This window comes from Raphanus sativus, chromosome 9, assembly GCF_000801105.2.
Source record: "Raphanus sativus cultivar WK10039 chromosome 9, ASM80110v3, whole genome shotgun sequence".
In the NCBI taxonomy this organism is placed as follows: Eukaryota; Viridiplantae; Streptophyta; class Magnoliopsida; order Brassicales; family Brassicaceae; genus Raphanus; species Raphanus sativus.
This window is the reverse complement of record NC_079519.1, coordinates 1,443,322-1,464,085: the sequence shown is the minus strand read 5'-3', so window position 1 is coordinate 1,464,085 and position 20,764 is coordinate 1,443,322. Positions and strand designations below refer to the sequence as shown.

Here is a 20,764-nt window from a genome sequence, read left to right as displayed (position 1 = left end):
TCTTATACCACGCTTCTGTGTACTAGCATTCCAAGCATCATCCACAATTCCATCAAGCAATGCTAATAATATGGTTGTATTAGCTCAGCTTATTTTAATTAGTTTTTGTGACACGTGACGACGACAACCCACTAAAGCCAAATTGGTAGATATGCTGGTAGCTAACTTCATTAATATCGATGTGGTTTGCATGTGTCAAGTAATTAATAACGTGACTACATCTTTCATTTGTACGGAATATATATGTTAGATAAAAAGATGCTACATTTCTCAGGAGATTATGTTAATCAATGAACCGCTGACTATAACATATTCGGGGAGAATCCAAGATGGTTGAATTAAGACGAAGAAAGAGATATTAAAACGACTAATCATACTATATTATTTATCGAAGACTCTCTTTTATCATAATTTTTCTTTCTTAAAGAAACTAGGTTCGTGTCAGCAATACACGCTCTATATCAGTAATTTTTATATTATATTTAAATAAATAGTGTTTTATCAAATTTAGATATATAATATTTTATAATATAAATATTAGATAACTAAATATATATCATTTCAAAAACAGTGTAAGGCATAATTATGTAATATTTTGTTATACAAAATGAATTATAGAAAAATTAGGTATACAAATTAAAGTAGTAATTAAAATAAAACTAGAATTGTTCTGTGTTTCATTCAAATTGACAAAAAAACTAGAATTATTCATTCAACAAATTGACAAATAAAAGTTAAACTAATTTTTTTCCTTACTTAATCAAAACCCAGGCCATTTATCGTGCCTTAATGGGCTTACAGGCCCGATTCTTACCTTTTCATTAAATTGTTATTTGAAACTCATAATATTTTGGAATTGCATAATCAATCTGTCAATTCTCACAGTTGAGATTCAAGTCATCAGAATATTAAAACACGTCACCAATAAATAAAACCTTTGTTGAAGTGAACTTGAAAGGTCTTACCTTTGGATAATAAATTCTCTACAAAAAAAAAAAAACACTAACTGTAACATTAATTAAAACACAACACCATCTATATAAACCAATAGCAGCCTCCTCTCTATTGGTGTGAAGAGTGAAGATCCGGTTTTGTAGAATCGGTTTAGTGGTTTAGTTTATACGTTGGTTTAATTATCCAATTGTACAGCTCACATATATATACTTGTAAATGCTCATTTTAATAAACAAGAGATATTTTTACATCATTCTTCTTCTTCTTCTCCAAGGAAGCTTGAACGTAATATGGTATCAGAGCCAGGTTTGATACTCATCTCTCTCAAGCTTGATGGATCAAACTTCGATGATTGGGAAGCTGCAATGAAGATAGCCTTAGACGCGAAGAATAAGATTGGATTTATCGATGGATCTCTTCCTCGTCCCATTGAATCTGATATAAATTTTCGTGTATGGTCTCGTTGCAACAGCCTTGTCAAATCGTGGATTCTTAACTCTGTTTCCACTCAGATCTACCGGAGTATACTCCGTTTGAATGATGCAACTGACGTTTGGAACGATCTGCATAGCAGATTCCATATGACGAACCTTCCCAGAACTTACAACCTCACACAAGAGATACAGGATTTGCGTCAAGGTTCCCTCTCGCTCTCTGATTATTTCACTAAGTTAAAAACGTTGTGGAGTAACTTAGAAAACTGTGAGGAACCTGATGATCCTTGCGTGTGTGGGAAAGCTCAACGTCTCCAACAAAAGGCGGAACGAGCTAAGATTGTCAAGTTTCTGGCGGGGCTTAATGAATCATATGCGGTTATCCGTCGTCAGATCATTATGAAGAAGACGTTACCATCGTTAACAGAGGTGTACAACATCCTTGATCAGGATGATAGTCAGAAGAGTTTCTCATCGGTTCTTCCTGCTGCTGCTTTTCAAGTTTCTGAGTCTTCTCCTTTGCCTCAGAATACTTCAGCTGTGTGTTATGTACAGTCTGGTGCTCACAAAGGAAAACCGATTTGCTCCTTCTGTAACAAAGTGGGTCATATTGCTGAGAGATGTTACAAGAAACATGGTTTTCCACCTGGTTACAACACCAAAGGAAAGACACCTGAGAAGTTTCAGAAATCATCTTCTACAACTCCTCAAGTGAATCTTTCGGATGCGAAGCCTGCTCCTCTCGATAACCTCATTGGCAATCTCACTAAAGATCAACTTCAGCAGTTCATTGCCTTGTTCAGTTCTCAACTTCAGAGCACTCCAGTGACTAATCATGGTGAAGCCTCCTCATCTCAAAATGATACAGACAATCCGGGTATCACTTTTTCCCAGTCAACCTTTTGTTTTGTTGGTGTTCTCTCTGTTTCACAACATACTTTGAACACTAATACTTGGGTTTTGGACTCGGGAGCTACACATCATGTGTCACATGATAAAGGATCTTTTGTATCTTTAGATACAAACATAACTAGCTCTGTGAACTTACCCAATGGTTCTTTAATCAGAATCAGTGGCGTGGGCAATATACAGATAAATAAACATGTGCTTCTCCGCAATGTTCTGTTTATTCCAGAGTTTCGTTTGAATCTTCTCAGTATAAGCTCCCTCACCTCTGATCTTGGCTCCAGAGTTATGTTTGATCAGTCTTCTTGTGAAATACAGGATGTTTCCAAGGTCCGGATGATTGGTCAGGGTAGACGAGTTGGAAACCTGTATGTGCTCGAGGTCAGTGACGCTCCTGTGATGATTAATGCAGTTGTGGATATTGGGACTTGGCACAACAGACTTGGGCATGCATCTTATTCAAGATTGGATTTGATTTCTGAAGCTTTGGGGACTACAAGACTCAAGAATAAAGGAAATGCTTTCTGTCATATATGTCATTTGGCAAAACAGAAGAAACTATCTTTTCCTTCTCCAAACAACATATGTAATTCAAACTTTGAGCTTTTGCATATTGATGTTTGGGGGCCTTTCTCAGTTGAAACAGTGGATGGTTATAAGTATTTTCTGACAATAGTGGATGATCATTCTCGTGCTACTTGGGTATATTTAATGCGTACAAAAGATGAAGTAATCAAGATCTTTCCTGCATTTGTAAACCAAGTTGAAAACCAGTACAACGTTAAGGTCAAGTCAGTACGTTCTGATAATGCTCCTGAGTTGAGTTTCAAGTCGTTCTATCAGGATAAAGGCATCGTGGCTTACCATTCTTGTCCTGAAACGCCAGAACAGAACTCGGTAGTAGAACGGAAACACCAGCATATCCTGAATGTAGCCAGAGCCTTCATGTTCCAGTCGAAGCTTCCGCTTGCTTACTGGGGTGATTGTGTACTGAGTGCTGTCTTCGTCATCAACCGTACACCGTCTCCTCTCTTGCAAAACAAGACTCCACATGAAGTGCTCACTGGTAAGACACCAACTTATGATCGTTTAAGAAGTTTTGGTTGCTTGTGTTACAGTACTACTTCTCTTAAACAGAGACATAAGTTTCAACCAAGATCGACTGCTTGTGTGTTCTTGGGTTATCCCTCTGGTTTCAAAGGTTACAAAATAATGGATATGGAGACAAACAGAGTATCAGTTTCTAGGAATGTTATATTCCATGAAGACATTTTTCCGATGACTTCTTCTACAAGCGATGAAGCATCAGAGTTGTTCACACCTACTTCTACTTTGTCCTCAGGTAACACAAATACATCACCATCATCAGAAATTTCTCCATCTTCTATCTTACCACCACAAATTTCTTCTAGACCACGTAAACAACCTGTTCATCTACAGGATTATCATTGTTATACGATGGATTCTGATCACAAATATCCCATTTCATCTTCTATCTCTTATTCCAAAATCTCACCCTCTCATTTATCTTTCATTAATAACATTACAAAGATCCCAATTCCTCAATCATTTTCTGAGGCAAAGGACTCTAAGGAGTGGTGTGAAGCAGTGGATAAGGAGTTTGGTGCTATGGAAGATACGCAGACATGGGATCTTACTACATTACCTGCTGGAAAGAAAGCAGTTGGATGCAAAGTCCTTTATTCACTGAAGTTTAACGCAGATGGTTCTCTTGAGCGACGAAAGGTTCGGGTTGTAGCTAAGGGATACACTCAGAAGGAGGGCTTAGACTACACAGAAACCTTCTCACCTGTTGCTAAGTTAACTACTGTTCGTTTCTTGTTGAAAGTTGCTGCTTCTCGAAAATGGTTTCTACATCAACTGGATATTTCGAATGCTTTTCTGAATGGTGATTTGAATGAAGAAATTTATATGAAGATCCCGGATGGTTATGCAGAGAGGAAGGGTATTACTTTGTCTAAAGATGCTGTTTTTCGTCTCAACAAATCTATATATGGGTTAAAACAAGCATCACGACAATGGTTTTTAAAGTTCTCTGCAGCTTTAGTGAGATTGGGGTTTGTTCAAGGAACTGGTGATCACACTCTGTTTGTGAAAACGTGTGATGATGGCCATTTTCTTGCAGTTTTGGTCTATGTCGACGATATCATTGTGGCGAGTACAAATGATTTCAAGTCCAAGTCTCTTATTCGAGACTTATCTCAACAGTTTAAACTAAGAGATCTTGGCGCTTTGAAGTATTTTTTGGGTTTAGAGATTGCTCGTTCAAGTGCTGGAATTTCCATTTGCCAACGCAAATATGCATTGGAACTCCTCACTTCTACTGGCATGTTAGGCTGTAAACCTACCTCTACTCCTATGATTCCTAATCTTCATTTGTCACTCAAGGACGGTGATCTCATCTCTGACCCTGCTATGTATCGGAGTCTCGTTGGTCGACTGATGTATTTGACTATCACACGCCCTGATCTTACTTATGCAGTGAACAGATTGTGTCAGTTCTCTTCTGCTCCCCGGACTCCGCATCTTCAGGCTGTCACTAGAGTTCTGCAGTATATAAAAGGCACTGTAGGTCAAGGTCTGTTCTACTCAGCTTCTGATGATTTGACGTTGAAAGGATTCGCTGATGCAGACTGGAACTCTTGCCGTGATAGCAGACGTTCGACAACTGGAATCTCCATCTTCCTTGGTGATGCTTTGATATCTTGGCGCTCAACTAAGCAGGACACAGTCTCTTGTTCATCTGCTGAAGCAGAATACAGAGCTTTGTCTGCTGCTTCCAAGGAAATGGTCTGGTTGATCAAGCTAGTACACGATCTGAAGGTCCCGTTTCTTCATACTCCTGTTCTGTTTTCTGACAGTACTGCAGCCATCTATATTGCCACAAATCCGGTCTTCCATGAACGGACTAAGCACATAGAAAATGACTGCCATTTCGTTCGAGAACGGCTTGATAAAGGGATTCTAAAGATATTACATGTTTCAACTTCTAATCAGGTTGCTGATATCATGACTAAACCTTTGTTTCCTCACCAATTTAACCATCTCAAGTCCAAGATGAGTCTTCATAACATTTTTGGAAGCTCATCTTGAGGGGGCCTATTGGTGTGAAGAGTGAAGATCCGGTTTTGTAGAATCGGTTTAGTGGTTTAGTTTATACGTTGGTTTAATTATCCAATTGTACAGCTCACATATATATACTTGTAAATGCTCATTTTAATAAACAAGAGATATTTTTACATCATTCTTCTTCTTTCTTCTCCAAGGAAGCTTGAACGTAATACTCTCTAAGACAACACTTCCTTCTCGATCTTGTTCTGTCTCTCTCTCTTTCTTTCAATACTGTTTTCAGATGATCTTCATCCACAGTTTACCAAAGATGTCATTCATATCACAAGAAGTAAAGATTGAAGTATTGATTAGTGTCGCCGCTCATCTATATCGCAAGAGACAACGATTCCATGCCGTCTCTCCCGGAGCAACACGATGCGTCGAAGAAGTTCTAAGAACGATGCGAAGCTTCCCTCTCACTCCTCGGTTCATTACCAAGACAAATGCCTTTGCGCTCTCTTCAGTTCCTCACCCCGAATCAGATCAGAGTCTAAACACTTGAAGGGTACTGTCTTTCTAGTAGCATCTTTTGTTTCTTTTTTGAATTAACAGAAAACTCTTCTTTTTTTTAATTATGTTTTCAAACTTTTTTAAAGAGAAATTTTGGTATATTGTTTGATTGATTATGAAAACTTTAAGATGCATGATGTGAAACTATTCGATCCATATATCCGATCAATTGATTGTTCAGTTGATGGTGAGTGATTATATGATTGTTTTTGTCTTCACGATTGTATTCATTTAGTTTAATTTCTAAATTGATCATTCATAATATCAAAATTACTCTTTAAGGAAGGTTCTCTTAAAGTTGTTTTTTAAAATAAATGTTATATTTATCCTTCAAAAAAAAAATGTTATATTCGTAAGCTTTTCGTTTTCACATTTATTTGTATATTTCAAACCTTAAAGGGGAATTTCGATGCTATATGATTGATTATGAAAAGTTAAGTTGAATTACATGATGTGAAAACTGGATCATGATATCCAGTCAATTTGTTCGTTAGTGGTAGTCTGTTCGTTTGGACTTTTTACATTAGTATTCACTTAGTTTTGATTGATCTCTATGATATCGAAATTTCTCCCTTTTGTGTTTTTCTCAAAGTTTTTTTTTTGAAACTTCGATTGCATATAGTTAAATGTGTCACATGTTGCATGTTAAAACCTTAATTAAAGAAACCAGTATCAAACACTAACCCTGAGAGTTTTAATAATTGTCTTGAGCGATCCATCGGAGGAAGTAACAACACCGCACCGCAGGATGGCATTTCGGCTCCTTAAAGAAGAAGTAGCTGTTATAGGTTGATGATAACCAGGAAAGCCCAACTGCTGACCCGAAGCCCGTTTGATAGTTGCATCCTCCAAAGAAACGAAGAAAGCATTGGGAATGACTGGTGAGAGCCCATCGTGAAAGACGGTCCAGGGATAATAATTATGAAAGCCCAGAGACAATGGAAGTTTTTTTTCTTCTTAAAAGCAGAAGATGAAAACGTCTTTAAGTTGTCGTAAAGCTTTTGTTTTCACATTAACTTTTGTAGTTTCAGTTTTATCGTTTTTTTACTATGTGTTTTATAGTTATTTTAGGAAAAGTTTGTATTAACAGCATATTAATAATCATGAAAACCCAGAGGAAAAGAATAGTGAGGGCCCAGTAGATAATGAAGTTTTTTTTCTTCTTAAAAGTTTAAGATGAAAACACGTGGTAAGTAAAAGTAATAGTAATGTTTTTGTAATAAAGCTTTTGTTTTCACATTAAACTTTTATAGTTTGATTTGAGCGAGTATTTTGAGAAAAGTTTGTATATCAACAAGAACGTATTAAAAATAGTATTTACAAATTATTACTTTGTTTCATAACTACTATAAAAAATAAGAGTAAAAAATTCATATCCATAACTATAAATATAAAAATGTTAATATTTAGATCATAAATTAAATTCTATCTATCTATCTTTTAACGAAATCAAGAAAGGAAAATTTCTCTTCCATTATTGGAAATAGAATATCTTAGCGAGAGAAGTTGAATATGGCGAGTGAAGAAGGATAAATTCGATTCATATCGAAATTCCTAAGAGGGAGATCCACAAACTTATTAATTTAGAACAAATCCCATCGGTTATATGGCGCCACTGCTATAAAATTCGATTAGATATATTTGTGGAGATAACATAACAAACGTCCATTCGATATATTTTTGCTGTCTTACGTAATTTTACACGACACGTATATTAAAAACAAGGACAACATGTTTATAAACTTTTCCATGTCGCTTACGTCCACCTTGTGTATTTGCCTATAACCGTTGGGATTTGTTCTAAATTAATAAGTTTGTGGAGATTGTGTGATGCATATTGTGTGCAAAGTTTTACGATTTTCCAAAATAGAGTGAAAGGGGATCTTGAAACAAAACCTAACAAAATATAAAAATCTAGAAACAGAACGTTAACGTTATTTTCTGCGAGGCAGACATTACTTTAAAACAAATATCATTATTATTTAGTAGCATTTTTAAATCAAACAACTGATTCAGAAATAGTCCTACATGTTATCATCAATGACATCGTCAGTAGGATTTTATAGTTTGGTTATTCACTTATTCTTCTACATAACCTGCATATACAATATCATCTACAAAAGCATTTGTTTTTGCCTGAATGATTTGAGCGAGTGTTTTGAAAGCATGTGACACGAGGGACCAGTTGTTGAATATAATCTTCCAACTCAATGAGGCATAGCCACTTCATCACTGGTAAGATCCATAAATATATCTGACATGGACGGATATTATCGAGTCGAAAGAGTGAACTTCACCGGAGATTGGTTGGACATAAAAGCAGAGGAGTTTGATGGACGCCGTTACTTGCGGCTACCCGACGCAACTACCGGACCTGATGCTTACGTTCTCTTACCTCTCTTCTCTACTGTCTTTCACTCGTTTTGTCTCTTTTCTTTTTAAATAAAAGCTTTGGTTGATGTTGCTTGTCTTTTCTTTAGAGCTTTTAGAGAAAAATGATCTCAACATTTAATAATTCTTTTGTTTCTTCTTCTTATTATTTTTGGATATATATATCGTGTATGAATCATGATTGGAGTTCGAAAGAAGAATCCAATAGCATTTATTATAAACCATTCAAATTAAACTTCAACAAATAAATATATTTGGAAACACTTTAAAATATTGCTACAATAAAAGCAAATAAAAAATTTCGTGGTGCAATGACATGCAGCTATATTAGCTAAAAGTTAATATTTCAATTTACAATAACTGGGTTACAAATCTGCTCAATACTATTGCAATCAAATTGTGTTGTTGTGTGTATATTTTAAATAACAAAAATATTTGGCTTTTCATAGATTTCTGATTTATATTTGGGTTTTAATCCACGAAAATAAAAATCGCACGACCGATTTAAATAAAAATATCATATTCTTATATTTTACTAGCATTTTATTATTTCTTTCAGTCACCAACTAATCTTGTTTCCTGAATGCGATGGGAATGTTATTCTATCGCTTTGTGGAAATAAGATAAGAAGAAAACTGAAATCATTGACTCCGTGTCTTAGCCGCGGATTCCTTACATAATTTTTTGTAAGCCATCTAACCTTACATGCATCTTCGATTGAATTTGTTTTTCTTTTTGACCAAAGGACCATATGATTCTTGAAATACATTTGTTAACAAATAGAAAATACATTAACTAATTACTAGGAATAAGCTTATCTTTTTTTTTATAGTAAAGAATGATATGCTAAATACGTACACACAACTTTTATATGTCTTTAAAGACCGAAGAGGAGGAAAAAACCATAGATTATAGTTACATGTGGCTCTCCTGCATGCTCTGTAAAACTCGTCCTTTTCATAAGTCGTCTTCTTCTTCTTCTCTGTTTTGGTTTAGTGGCTGTTTTGTATTGTTAAAAGATAATCTAAAAACAAAGTACGGCGAGATTTCAGAAACTCTGGCCGACACTTCACTGGCTTCGGCGGTGGTTGGCTCAAGAACTGCCTCCTCGTTTTCCGGCGTCATTTCTCTTTCTTTATTCATTGGTTTGGTGCTTCCTAAGCTTCCAGTAGATTACGGTTAAGCTTTAATCTCCGACAAGAACAAGAAGATGCTCAGCTGCTTTGCTGGATTGATAGGTAGAAGGAAAAGCAAGGTAAAATAATCCGTTCTGGCCTCTACTGGACTTTGTGTTTTTTTTTTGTGGTGTTCTTGTGAATTTTTCAGGCGAGTTATTTATGTTTGAGATGTTTCCATTTGTCAACTAATGAATGAATTTTTCCACATCGATAATTAAAAAATAACAATCTTATTATATAAAGATTAGTACTACGTACTAGTCCACTAGTTAATAGACTTTTAGTTAAAAGTCACGATTAACTCAAATTAAATATGGTATTTGGTGTTAAAGTTATCCATGTGTATGTTAAAATCAATTCCTTTGTAGCTAGTTAGTTCATGTTTATGTTTATGTTAGAATAAATTCATTTATTGCCAATTAATTTTAGGTTAGAAGTTTAGTAGGAATCTAACACAATTCTTCATTTGTTGACCTAAACAGAGGAATCTAAAACCTACTCTGCCACCAAGAACACAAAGAATCCTTCAGATCAGACGTGAAGAGCCAGTGAAGCCTCTAGAGAATGACGAGCCTAACACCGACGTGATCCACCACAAGTTCGTTGAACAACACAAGGACAGCCCTACCGAGCAAGACTCATACGATGGTGAAGATGAACGCGATGATAAAGATTCAACTCACCGTGACTCTCCTCCTAAATTCCAAGTCCAAGAACGAGCTGTGGTTGAGTCTCCGACAAGTAATGAGTTAGGTAAGGAAGTAACAACAGACTGTTCCGAAAATGGAAATGATAACGAAGAAGAAGAAGAAAGCGGCCACGTCAGCGACCCAGGCTTAGGCAGAGCCACTTCTTGGGTGGCTTCACCCAAGCTGAAACGATCCTGCTCAACTCTCAGCAAGTTCAACGGTGCTGATCCTCGTGCTCTCCACGACCCGAGAGATAACTTTGAGAACAAGTCTGTTAGGTCACACAGAAGCGCGGATAGAGTGATGCTCAAGAAACACTCATCAATGCAGATACTTCCTTCAGGCAGCAGGAGGCTATGGTGGAAACTCTTCCTCTGGAGCCACAGGAACCTTCACAAACACCTCGTCTCCCTAAAGCCACATTCGGACAAGAATCACCAGTCTGGTTACACCTCTGACCTCGCTAGCCATCAAGAATCTGCAAACAACAATCACCAATGGTCTCGTCATAAGAATCAGTGGGTAGCGTTCTCTGCGGAGTCCTCTTCCATGAAACGAGTGGATGAGTGGGTAAGAGGACTCGATGTAGAGACCGTGATTCCACTAAACGAGGATGAGGACAAGCACGGCTTCTTAGCTTCTCCTAAGATGGTGAGAAATGTAAATGAGTCAGAGGCCGTAGTGCATGCAAATAGCTTAATCCAGTCCCTTAGCAAATCCTCGAGCATGGCTCACATCTCGAGCATAGGCTTGAAAGCTGTCCCAAGCATCTCACACTTCACCAGCCTCAAGTCTATTGATTTATCCAACAACTTCATAGGTACGCTCGTGTGTTAAGTGTGTGTGTGTTGTTGTTCTGTGGTGTGGCTAATAGACAATGTTTTCTGTTCATTGCAGTTCAAATAACTCCTGCATCGCTTCCAAAGGGTCTTCATGCGTTGAACCTGTCCAAGAACAAGATCAGTGTGATCGAAGGATTGAGAGAACTGACACGTTTAAGAGTTCTTGATCTCAGTTACAACCGTATTTCTCGCATTGGACAAGGTAAAGATTGCATTTATTACACAAAAACCAATGTTCTATAAATTGGTCTAGGCGTCACTTAGGAACTACTTAACCGAAATAATTTTCTTAAAATCTAATTTAAATTTGATTAAATTAGTTTAAATTATTATAAATCGATTTAATTTTTTTGAATCGATCTAAATCAGTTTAAATCGTTTTAAAACGGTCTAGAGTATTAAGTGATTTTTTTTTCTCTCATATTTTGTTTATGTATAACAAGTTTTTAAATATTTGATCAAATAATTTTCTAATTAAGAACAAAAAAAACTTAAAATATATAATCAACAAAAATAGCTCTTTTAACGCATAGGTTATAATCAGCCTATCAATTTCTTGGATATTGCCTAAAACTATTCAGTTGCTTGTTTGATTCCTGTCTTAACCTGAAGCTGATTAATTCAGGTTTATCAAACTGTACACTGATCAAAGAACTATACCTAGCTGGGAACAAGATCAGCAACGTAGAAGGCTTACACAGACTGCTCAAACTCATCGTTCTTGATCTTAGCTTCAACAAGATCGCAACAACCAAAGCCATAGGCCAGCTAGTTGCCAACTACAACTCTCTCGTTGCTCTGAACATCCTCGGAAACCCGATTCAGAGCAATGTAGGCGAGGACCAGCTGCGCAAGACTGTCTCCAGCCTGCTCCCTAAGCTAGTTTATCTCAACAAGCAGCTCATCAAGCCGCAGAGAGCCAGGGAAGTGCTCAAAGACAGCATCGCGAAAGCTGCTTTTGGTGGTGGAGGAGACTCTCTGCACCACCACAGACGCAAGAGAACATCCACCAAGAGAGCTGTGGGATCACCTTCCTCTAGCGTCCATCACAGAGGACACAACGGAGATGATAAACATAAAGGAAAGGGACGTGGCTCTAAAAGTAGAAGCCAACATCAGCTGAAGAAAACTTCAACATAAGCCCTTTCTTTTAAACAGAATGGTTCCAATAATGTGTATCAAACATTTGGTATTGAAAATGAAATACATTTTTATTTCTTAAACATCTTTACAAATGTTTGGATCATATTATTTTCACTGTATATAATAAAAAAAATCTTAAGATTCTGTAAAATGGGGAACTCATGAAACCTTTTCACCGGTGGTCTTACGTCCCCTGCCTTCTTCCTCCTTTCTTCTTCTTCCCCGTATAGTCAACACAAGTTCGGTGGAGGCTCTTGAACAAAAGTGATTAAAAGTGGAGAAAGCCTGTTGTCTACTAATTATGTCTGTCTTGTTCTTGTTTTTTTAGATTGATAGTCTCTTGGTGAAAGGTTTTTGGCAGATAAGGAGTCTATGTTCACTGCTGCTTTCAACCTCTATGACTCTAGCTTCCCACTTCAACTGCGTTGTCAAAGCTCTAGCAGCTTCCACCAGCTGTGCCGTGTCACGTATTATCACCCATCCCTGCACCACCAAAAAGTTCTTTTTTAGTAAACATAGCGCCAAAGAACAAGTGATTAGTACAGAGTGAAGTTACCTCTGGACGAAGTAATCTATCAATCTCTGTGAATATGTTCAGAAGCGAGCATGAGCTCCGGTGCTGACTCGTCTGGAGAGACAAAAGATTGTCTGCGTGGACAAGATCATATGTTCTTGGATAACTAGGGAACGCCTCACACCTGAAAGTTTGTATACAAAGACAAAGTTGAGAGAAACTATGAGAAGACAAAGAATAGTTGTTATGACTCTCACCAGTCGTGTAAAACACCGACGAAGCCACGGTCTAGGATCACAGGGAGGTGGTTAGGTCCAGCAGCTGTAGGGACAACATTCATGACCCAGACTCTTTTCTTTGCTTCCAGCAAGGCGGAGTTGAGACCACCGAACTGAGCATTCATGTCCAAAACGTTTCTGACCATGTTGTAAGGAGGTGAAGGATCTTCATCGCCTGGTCTCTTGGGATGATCAGAGAATATCAGAGGAGACAAGAGTGACCAGTATTCTCTTACTGTTGCTTTCCAGTTCTCAGCATCTTCTCCAACCTCCTCCTCGTGTAGACCATATAGTGAAAGCTCAGTGTTGTTCATGTTAGACCGGCTAGGCCATCTTGTTCTGCTTTCAATAGGGATCCACCTCTTGCTCCTTGTTCCACCAAGACACATCTGAAGCGGCTTGTAATAAGGAGACTCAACTTCGTGCCCTTTGCTACACACAGAAGGGCCCACCCCAGGCTTCCTGGAACTGTAACATTTGGTTTTGGTTGTCTTCTTCCAGACAACTGTCTTGTCTTGCTGAGACAAAAGAGTCCAGCAGATGCTTTCAGCAAAACCACGAACAAAGCTCCATCTCTTGAGATCCTCTTTGCTGCGAGGGTTTGTGAGAGGAGATGTCCAGACAAAGTAACCTCCTGGCTTCAGAACTCTATCGATTTCCACAAGGAGAAGCCCCTCTGCAACAGTTGGATTAATAAACTTTACAATTAAAGGCCCAGCTAGCTCCTCCTCCCTCGTGTAAGTAAATGAAACAACTCTAGTGTTTTTTTTTTTACCTTTGTGGTCCCAGTCAATGCCACAGCTTGAGCAATGCAACATATCAAAGGAAAGAGAAGGATATGGCAACTGCTTTGATACAAAAGAAGCGATCATAGCAGGTAGTCCCCTCTCCAGTGTTAGCTGAACTTGGCTGCCAGAGGCTTCATAGTTTGCTATGCACATTGTTAAGAGCTGTTTTGAGAGTAGATGTGCTCCAAAGCTGCCATAACCACATCCAATATCCAATATAAGCCTCACCTGAAAAAAAAAACAGAAAGGAAACAGTGTTCTAAATATCGGTCTAGGCGCTGGCCTAAAACAATAATCCTCTATAAGACGCCTAATAACCGCCTAGCAATTTTCTTGAACATTGAGTGTGTGTGTGTGTGTGTGTGACTTACACCAGCTTCAATGAAGTTATCATTCTTAATCCCAATCATTTGAGCAATCTGATGGGAATAGTCTTCAATCTCATCAAACATAGGAGATGCAGAACGGAAAGATACTTGATCATTATCCAACATCATCATCCTGTAAATTTTTAAACAAAAACAAACACCTTTTAGCAATGTAGTCAGCTTTTAAACAAACCAAAGAAGAGGAAGCAAAGGCATCAACCTCTTGTTAATACTGCCAGAAGTCAACACTTCATCAGCAGTGATCTTAACATTACGAAACCATATAACATCTTTACCCGTTGGCCACCTCAGAGGAACCTTGTAATCCACAGGTGGTGGAACCAAACACCCCTGTCTCGGCCCACAAAACCGATCATAACTCTCAGAAACGTTAAAGCAAGGAACATAACTCTCAGACTCTACACCACAGAACTCCAACTCTTTCCACCTAGTGGGACCTACAGAGATGTCTCCAATATCCAACAGGTCAGAAACAAGCTGCTCCTGTAACCTCCTGTAGCTGTTGCGATGATACACATGACCAGTAGAAGAAGAGGTCGTGGAGATGATAGAGACGGTCCACCAGAAGGAGCCAGCGAGAGCGAGAAGGACGACAAGAGCCAGAGTGGTCTTGAGAAACAGAAGCATGAACTTCTGCTTGTTCCTTGGCGTGTAAGGATCATCAGCCTTGTTGTTGGTAAAGAGGAAAGCAAAAGGAAACCTCACGTTGGTGGTGGTGGTTTTGTCCTTCATTTGAGAGTCTCTGAGATTGTCGGAAACTCGTGCTCCTCCTCCTCCTGAGGTGCCACGTTGCAGCAGTGGCATTGACATCCTGTGAAAAGAAGAAAGTAAGCAACTTTAAGGTGAAAGAGAGAGACTTTGATAAAGCCCAGAAGATCATTTATGGAAAAAAGATTCGAACTTTATGGATCCATGAAACTCTGATGAAACCCAGAAAGAAAGAAGAGACCTTTTTTGATTCTACGCTATTCTTCGGACAAGTCTCTTATCTGTTTTAAAGAGAGTGAAGCTCTCGCAGTAGCGTTCGTGGTGAATGGATCCAAATCTCAGACCAAAAAAGCTTTAATAAGAATGAGAATTTTTAGCTCAAATTAAATACTTTTTTCTAAGGTAGGCAAGAAAGATAGAAAAATTGGAAACTTTAGAGAGAGAGAGAGAGAGAGAGAGAGAGAGCGGTTGAATAAATAAAGCAAAATCTTCTCTCTTCTCTGTCTCTGTATTTTTGGGGAGTTATGAGCGTATTTAAGGGAAAAGAAGAGAAGCTTCCCATTGGTACATGTCTAATTTTTTTATTTTGTAGTAGGAGTTACTTTTTTTTAGTAGTAGGAGTTACTATTTTAATTTTTTAACTAGTATGTTTATTCTTTTTTTTTAACATTGGCGGTGCATTAAAACCAAATAAATTGACTTCGAATTCAAGTTTCAGTAATTCGACTGGAAAATTAGAGATGCTAAATACTATATGTAGTAGTTGACGAATTAAAAGTTAGAATGTGCCTAATGATAATAATAATCTATACTATTAAAACACAAGGCCCTTTTTTGAGGTGCCCTTGATTTTCAATATTATTTACCATTTCTTGCCACTGAGATATATTTTATTCTATGCTTTTGATTAAATGTTCTTTAAATATTCTGAGAAACTTATTCATTATCCATCTGATCTATTTAATCTTTTCCGCTCCTTTAGTTAGTTTACCTATTTTAGTTATCCCTTAAATATATAAATCTACTACCGTGGCTATATATGTTAATAGATATCGAATTTTAACCCTACCTAAACGAACTTCAAACCCTAATAATATTTTTTGTGTACACTTTGAATAAATAACTATTAACGTGTGTTAGTAAGCCTGTCAATTTTTATTAACATGTGAAATATCATTTTATGATTTGTGTAAGTGTCGATCATATGATTGTGCTATCAATGTGTATTAATATAAAACAATCATCTGTTTTATATTAGCATGTAAACTACTATATAAAACAATCATTTTACAACCAAAATATCTATGTTATTAAATCCAAACTCATAATACCGTTTTACAATCTATATATACGTGATTTCATTTTTTTTAAAGATACTGTCGAATCTGTAACATTTACCACATTAATGCTTAGATTTCAAAAACTCAATCCTTTTTCACGAACAGTATATGCAAGCTAATCTTCAAAATATCTATACTTACACAAAACAGGATATTTCATAAATATTCCAATCGAATTCAAAAATCTCGCTCCGCAAACACATAAATTTAGTTTTGATCAAACAACAATATACTCAGTTTTAAATTTGAATAACTATATTAATATTTTGAAGCGGAAAGTTAGTAAGAAACTGGAAACAAAATATATTGTGAATTATTAATGAAGTATATTCCAAGTAATATTCTATCAATCACCAAATTTTCACCTCATATGTTCCATCCGTGTAATCTCTATCTAAACTTACATCCTCATTCACTATATATACAACCATATAAAGTCTAAACCCTTATATCGTACCACAAAAATCTGAACAATATTATTGCAGATGTTTGAGAAACAAAGTAACCAAGATAGGAAGGCTCTAGAGATTCTCTTTACCTCTTCAAATGACTTGGTAACTCGGGAACTAACCAGTTCTAACGAATGGAACCGTCAATGGAGCTGCTTGGAGAGATGCAACAGTATAAGCCTCGACACCATGTCACCATAGTTTGTCCATTCAGCTCGGTGTTTTCTCAAGAACCTCAGCAGAAGGGGTGGAACATTCTTCAAGGGAACACAAGTAAGAGAATGAGTTTAATACAGTAATTTAAAACGATTATTTTATTTATTCATGTGTTTAATCATGATATAAGAACCTACACCAGCATAGAAGCTTTGGCACATAGGACAGAGCAAAATATAAACCAAAAACCATGGAAAATGCAATAATTATTCATTTCAAGTTGCAAATTATTAATTGGGAGACGAGGACAAAGATTACTTATACAGTTAATATTAATTCTAAAATATGCCACTAATATCCGTACACATAAGTTTATAGATGTGAACATAAAAGGTCAAAAGAAATAAGACACTACACAAAATTGGGCAAACGTTTCAAACAAGCACACATCACAAACACAACATAATTCATGTTGCCTTTTACTGGAATATTTTTAAGCTATGACTTCAATTCAATCTATAATGTGTTTCTCTCTCTAAGTATGTGTCTCATGTATTGCAGGTCGTCTCTGTGGAGTTGTCTGCAAGCCTATTGTCTATTCTCACACCACAGGTTGTGAAAATTTTTGCTCTGCATCATTCTCATAACATTTGTACATGTGTTCTAGCTCTTCTTTTATCAAGCATCCATGTTCTTTAATCTAGAAAGTTGGGATGTCTTTGGTTTTCTAGGTTCTGACCATGTGGAAAATGATAGACATGTGGAAGAAGAAGCACAACCCATCCGGAATAGTCTACGAATGGTTTCTTGCAAAGGCATACTTCTTCTGTTTTAGATCTTCTTTGATGATGGCTTAGATTTAAGTACAATTATTTTAGTCTTTTTTCTGTATGCTAGATCGCAAGCAAGCTTGATGTTTTACCTGGTGATGAGTTTCGTGTGGCATATGAAGAAACAGTCAAATTTGGTAGCCATGTGATCGTCAGTGCAGGTAACTTTGATAATTCAAGAACATGTATTCATATTTTAAATCTATTTTCTTAAGGAGTCGTATGCATTGGTATTTATTGGAGACCGATCAACATGGGCCAAAATACCACTATGGCACAAAGTGAAGTTTTTGTATGGCTTTAGTGTTTCAACTTTCAAGCTGTCTTTCTACCGAGCTCTGAGAAACTTAACAATGGTTAAAGTCTTTTGCTTCCTTTTTATTTGAAGGTTACGTGATTAAGTTATTATTTTAAATTTTAATTTAACAACTTCATTAAAATAATAAAGAAACTGTGAACATTAATTTCGCTATATTTTTATATTTCTCGCTACTTATATACTAACTAATGAAATCAATATTAAAGGAGAAGAACCAAGAAACGTGGGTTAAATATTTTAAATCTTAATAATTACATAATCTAAAGATCACTAAAATATAGCAACAAATATCTCTTTACGAATCTACAGTAACTATTTATTTATCTAAGTATATTTTCCAAATCTACACTATTAATTATGTTAGTTGATTTGAACAGTAATTAATACAAAACTTTTTAAACTAATTAAAGAGGAATATTCAAATTTTGTGGGATACGGAAATAATCCAATATATATTTTGAAAATATATGGTCTATCAACTTACACTCCTATTTTAAAGGTTTATTTTAAAGGTTTATGATCTATATCGACACAAATTTCAAATTTAAGTATATTTTCTATTTATATCGAACTCCTATTTAAGTATATATTTATATATTTATGTATATTTACTTGTACAATGGCTATGACACAAATGTATAGTTATATATGCAATACTACAAATTTAAATTTAGTACAATTGTCAAAACTTCTGACTAATAATTTTTACAACAATTTTCACATGGTTTTAGAAATTAGAATATTTCCGAATAACAGTATTTGATTTTCACCTGGTATTTTTTTAAAAAAAACGTTTTTGTTCTTTGTTTACAAGATGTTCTTTTATACTAACAGTATTTTTGAATAATTATTAAAATAACTTATATTTTAAAGTATATTTAATAACAACTAAAGGTAAGGAAATCCAACTGTTAAAAAGCTTTTTCAATGAAAAAAAATATTGTTAGAACTAATTTCCAAATTTATTCATCCTAGATATTTAATATTTAAGGAAGACTGAATTTTGTAGCATATTCTTTTTCCGGTTTGAAACTAACCTCACAATAAATAATCTTAATATATTTATAATACAGATTAACAATATCTTCATTTTAAATATAAATTGAAATGTATATTTAAATCTAATATATAAATTGAAAGGTATATTCAAAGTTTAATATTCAAATATCTTTTTATTTAAATGTATATTTAAATCTGATATATAAATTGAAATGTATATTCAAAGTCTAATATTGAAATATTGTTTTATTCAAATCAAAATATATAACTGTATATGAATTTTGATAATATATAAAAGGTTTATTATAAATATATTTTTATATATTTTTATAATAATTAAATTAAAGAAGTATGGTTTAAAAAATATAACTCGCGGATAACCGCAAAATTAAGTAGAACGGGTACAAAATTATTTGTTTGCGGGTTGTACGGGTCAGATTTTTTACCAAAACAAAACTAAAACCCGCGTGTTAGCGGATCAGCGGGTCGGGTTCGACCTGTAACCCATCCCTAACTGAACGTATACCGGATCAATTTTTAAATTGCCATTATTTAATAAAATATATTTTGATTAAGATTTACACACAAATATGATTAAAAAAACATATGAATATAATCACAAAGAAAACATAAATATGAAAACTAAATTTAAAACAAAAAAAATATACCCGCCCTCAAAAGGGCGGGTCAGAATCTAGTATATATTATTCTCCTAAGATATCATAGAACTACTCACTCTGTTCTGTTATATAAACTAATTTTGTTAAACATACCAAGTAATAAAATATATTAGTTATACTTCTCGTTTTTGGACTTCATCGTTTGTCCATCAGATTTTTTGGATTTGTTTAGAATCCTAATGATAATAATAATAATAAAATATATTATTCTCCTAAGATATAACTGCTTACTCTGTTCTGTTATATAAACTAATTTTGTTAAAAAATACCAAGTAATAAAATATATTTAGTTATACTTCTCGTTTTTGGACTTCATCGTTTGTCCATCAGATTTTTTGGATTTGTTTAGAATTTATATTGGACGACAAAAGAACAAAAAAAACACGTGATCAGATTTTTTTTGGTCTAAACACATGATCAGTTCTATGCTAAAACAAATATGATTGTCCAGTTAACGCCAAGTTACTTTCGAAAGAAAACGAGTTCAGAGTTCAGATAAAACTATTCCAGCTTGCTTCATTTTTTTCCTAATTACCTCACGATCAGAATGTGGCATATACAACAAATTGTGCATGTCTTCGATTTGGTTTCGTGTTTTCAACGAAGGTTTGGCTTCTTATCTGAAAATTAATGTTTGTGAACTAACAGAAAAAACAGGAGTCTTCAAAAAATTCTATCATTTATTATCAAACGCATTTAGTAGAAGACCAGTTGCCCACTTGTACACGCCATCCACGATCAGGTAATTAAAGTTCGGGTAATATCAGAGCTCGTAAGAGCACCTCCTAAAGTTAGAAACCATGAAGATTTCTTAAACAAACAAAAATATTAATAATATAATTATTTATTTATGTTTTATTTTATTTAAACTGTTTAATCATCTATTTAAATGGCATCTGTTTTTTTAGTATCCCATAATCTTTTAAAAAATAATAACTAAGAATTTTTTTGGGTTTAATTTCTATAACTAACTAAGAATTATCATTGGAAATGCTCTAAGATATGTGAAAGAAATGAAAATATGTAAAACAAATGGAGATGTTCTAAGATACATGAAAGAAATGAAATACTTAAACCAAATAAAAAAAGAAAACATACAATTTTTCTTACTAATTGCACTATCAGTAGGTTGGCT

At 35.3% G+C, this 20,764-nt stretch overlaps 3 protein-coding genes across 3 annotated transcripts; 2 read left to right on the top strand and 1 right to left on the bottom strand.

Moving 5' to 3' along the window:
- Nucleotides 1-9,227: 9,227 nt before the first annotated feature.
- Nucleotides 9,228-12,253, top strand: LOC130499972 (uncharacterized). Its single transcript, XM_056994611.1, has 4 exons — nucleotides 9,228-9,582; nucleotides 9,988-11,014; nucleotides 11,092-11,238; nucleotides 11,662-12,253. Exons 1-4 carry the CDS (start codon nucleotides 9,538-9,540, stop codon nucleotides 12,174-12,176), a joined length of 1,734 nt encoding a protein of 577 aa, XP_056850591.1. The 5' UTR covers nucleotides 9,228-9,537; the 3' UTR covers nucleotides 12,177-12,253.
- Nucleotides 12,229-15,375, bottom strand: LOC108834648 (probable pectin methyltransferase QUA2). The gene is made up of 7 exons (XM_018607975.2): nucleotides 15,098-15,375; nucleotides 14,348-14,959; nucleotides 14,131-14,260; nucleotides 13,747-13,987; nucleotides 12,951-13,647; nucleotides 12,736-12,877; nucleotides 12,229-12,662 (listed from the first exon to the last, which is right to left on the bottom strand). The coding sequence occupies exons 2-7, from the start codon at nucleotides 14,956-14,958 to the stop codon at nucleotides 12,504-12,506; spliced, it is 1,980 nt and encodes a 659-aa protein (XP_018463477.2). The 5' UTR covers nucleotide 14,959; nucleotides 15,098-15,375; the 3' UTR covers nucleotides 12,229-12,503.
- Nucleotides 15,376-16,483: 1,108 nt separating this feature from the next.
- Nucleotides 16,484-18,127, top strand: LOC130499642 (uncharacterized). Its single transcript, XM_056993921.1, has 4 exons — nucleotides 16,484-16,918; nucleotides 17,363-17,413; nucleotides 17,533-17,603; nucleotides 17,699-18,127. Exons 1-4 carry the CDS (start codon nucleotides 16,780-16,782, stop codon nucleotides 17,843-17,845), a joined length of 408 nt encoding a protein of 135 aa, XP_056849901.1. The 5' UTR covers nucleotides 16,484-16,779; the 3' UTR covers nucleotides 17,846-18,127.
- Nucleotides 18,128-20,764: the final 2,637 nt, after the last annotated feature.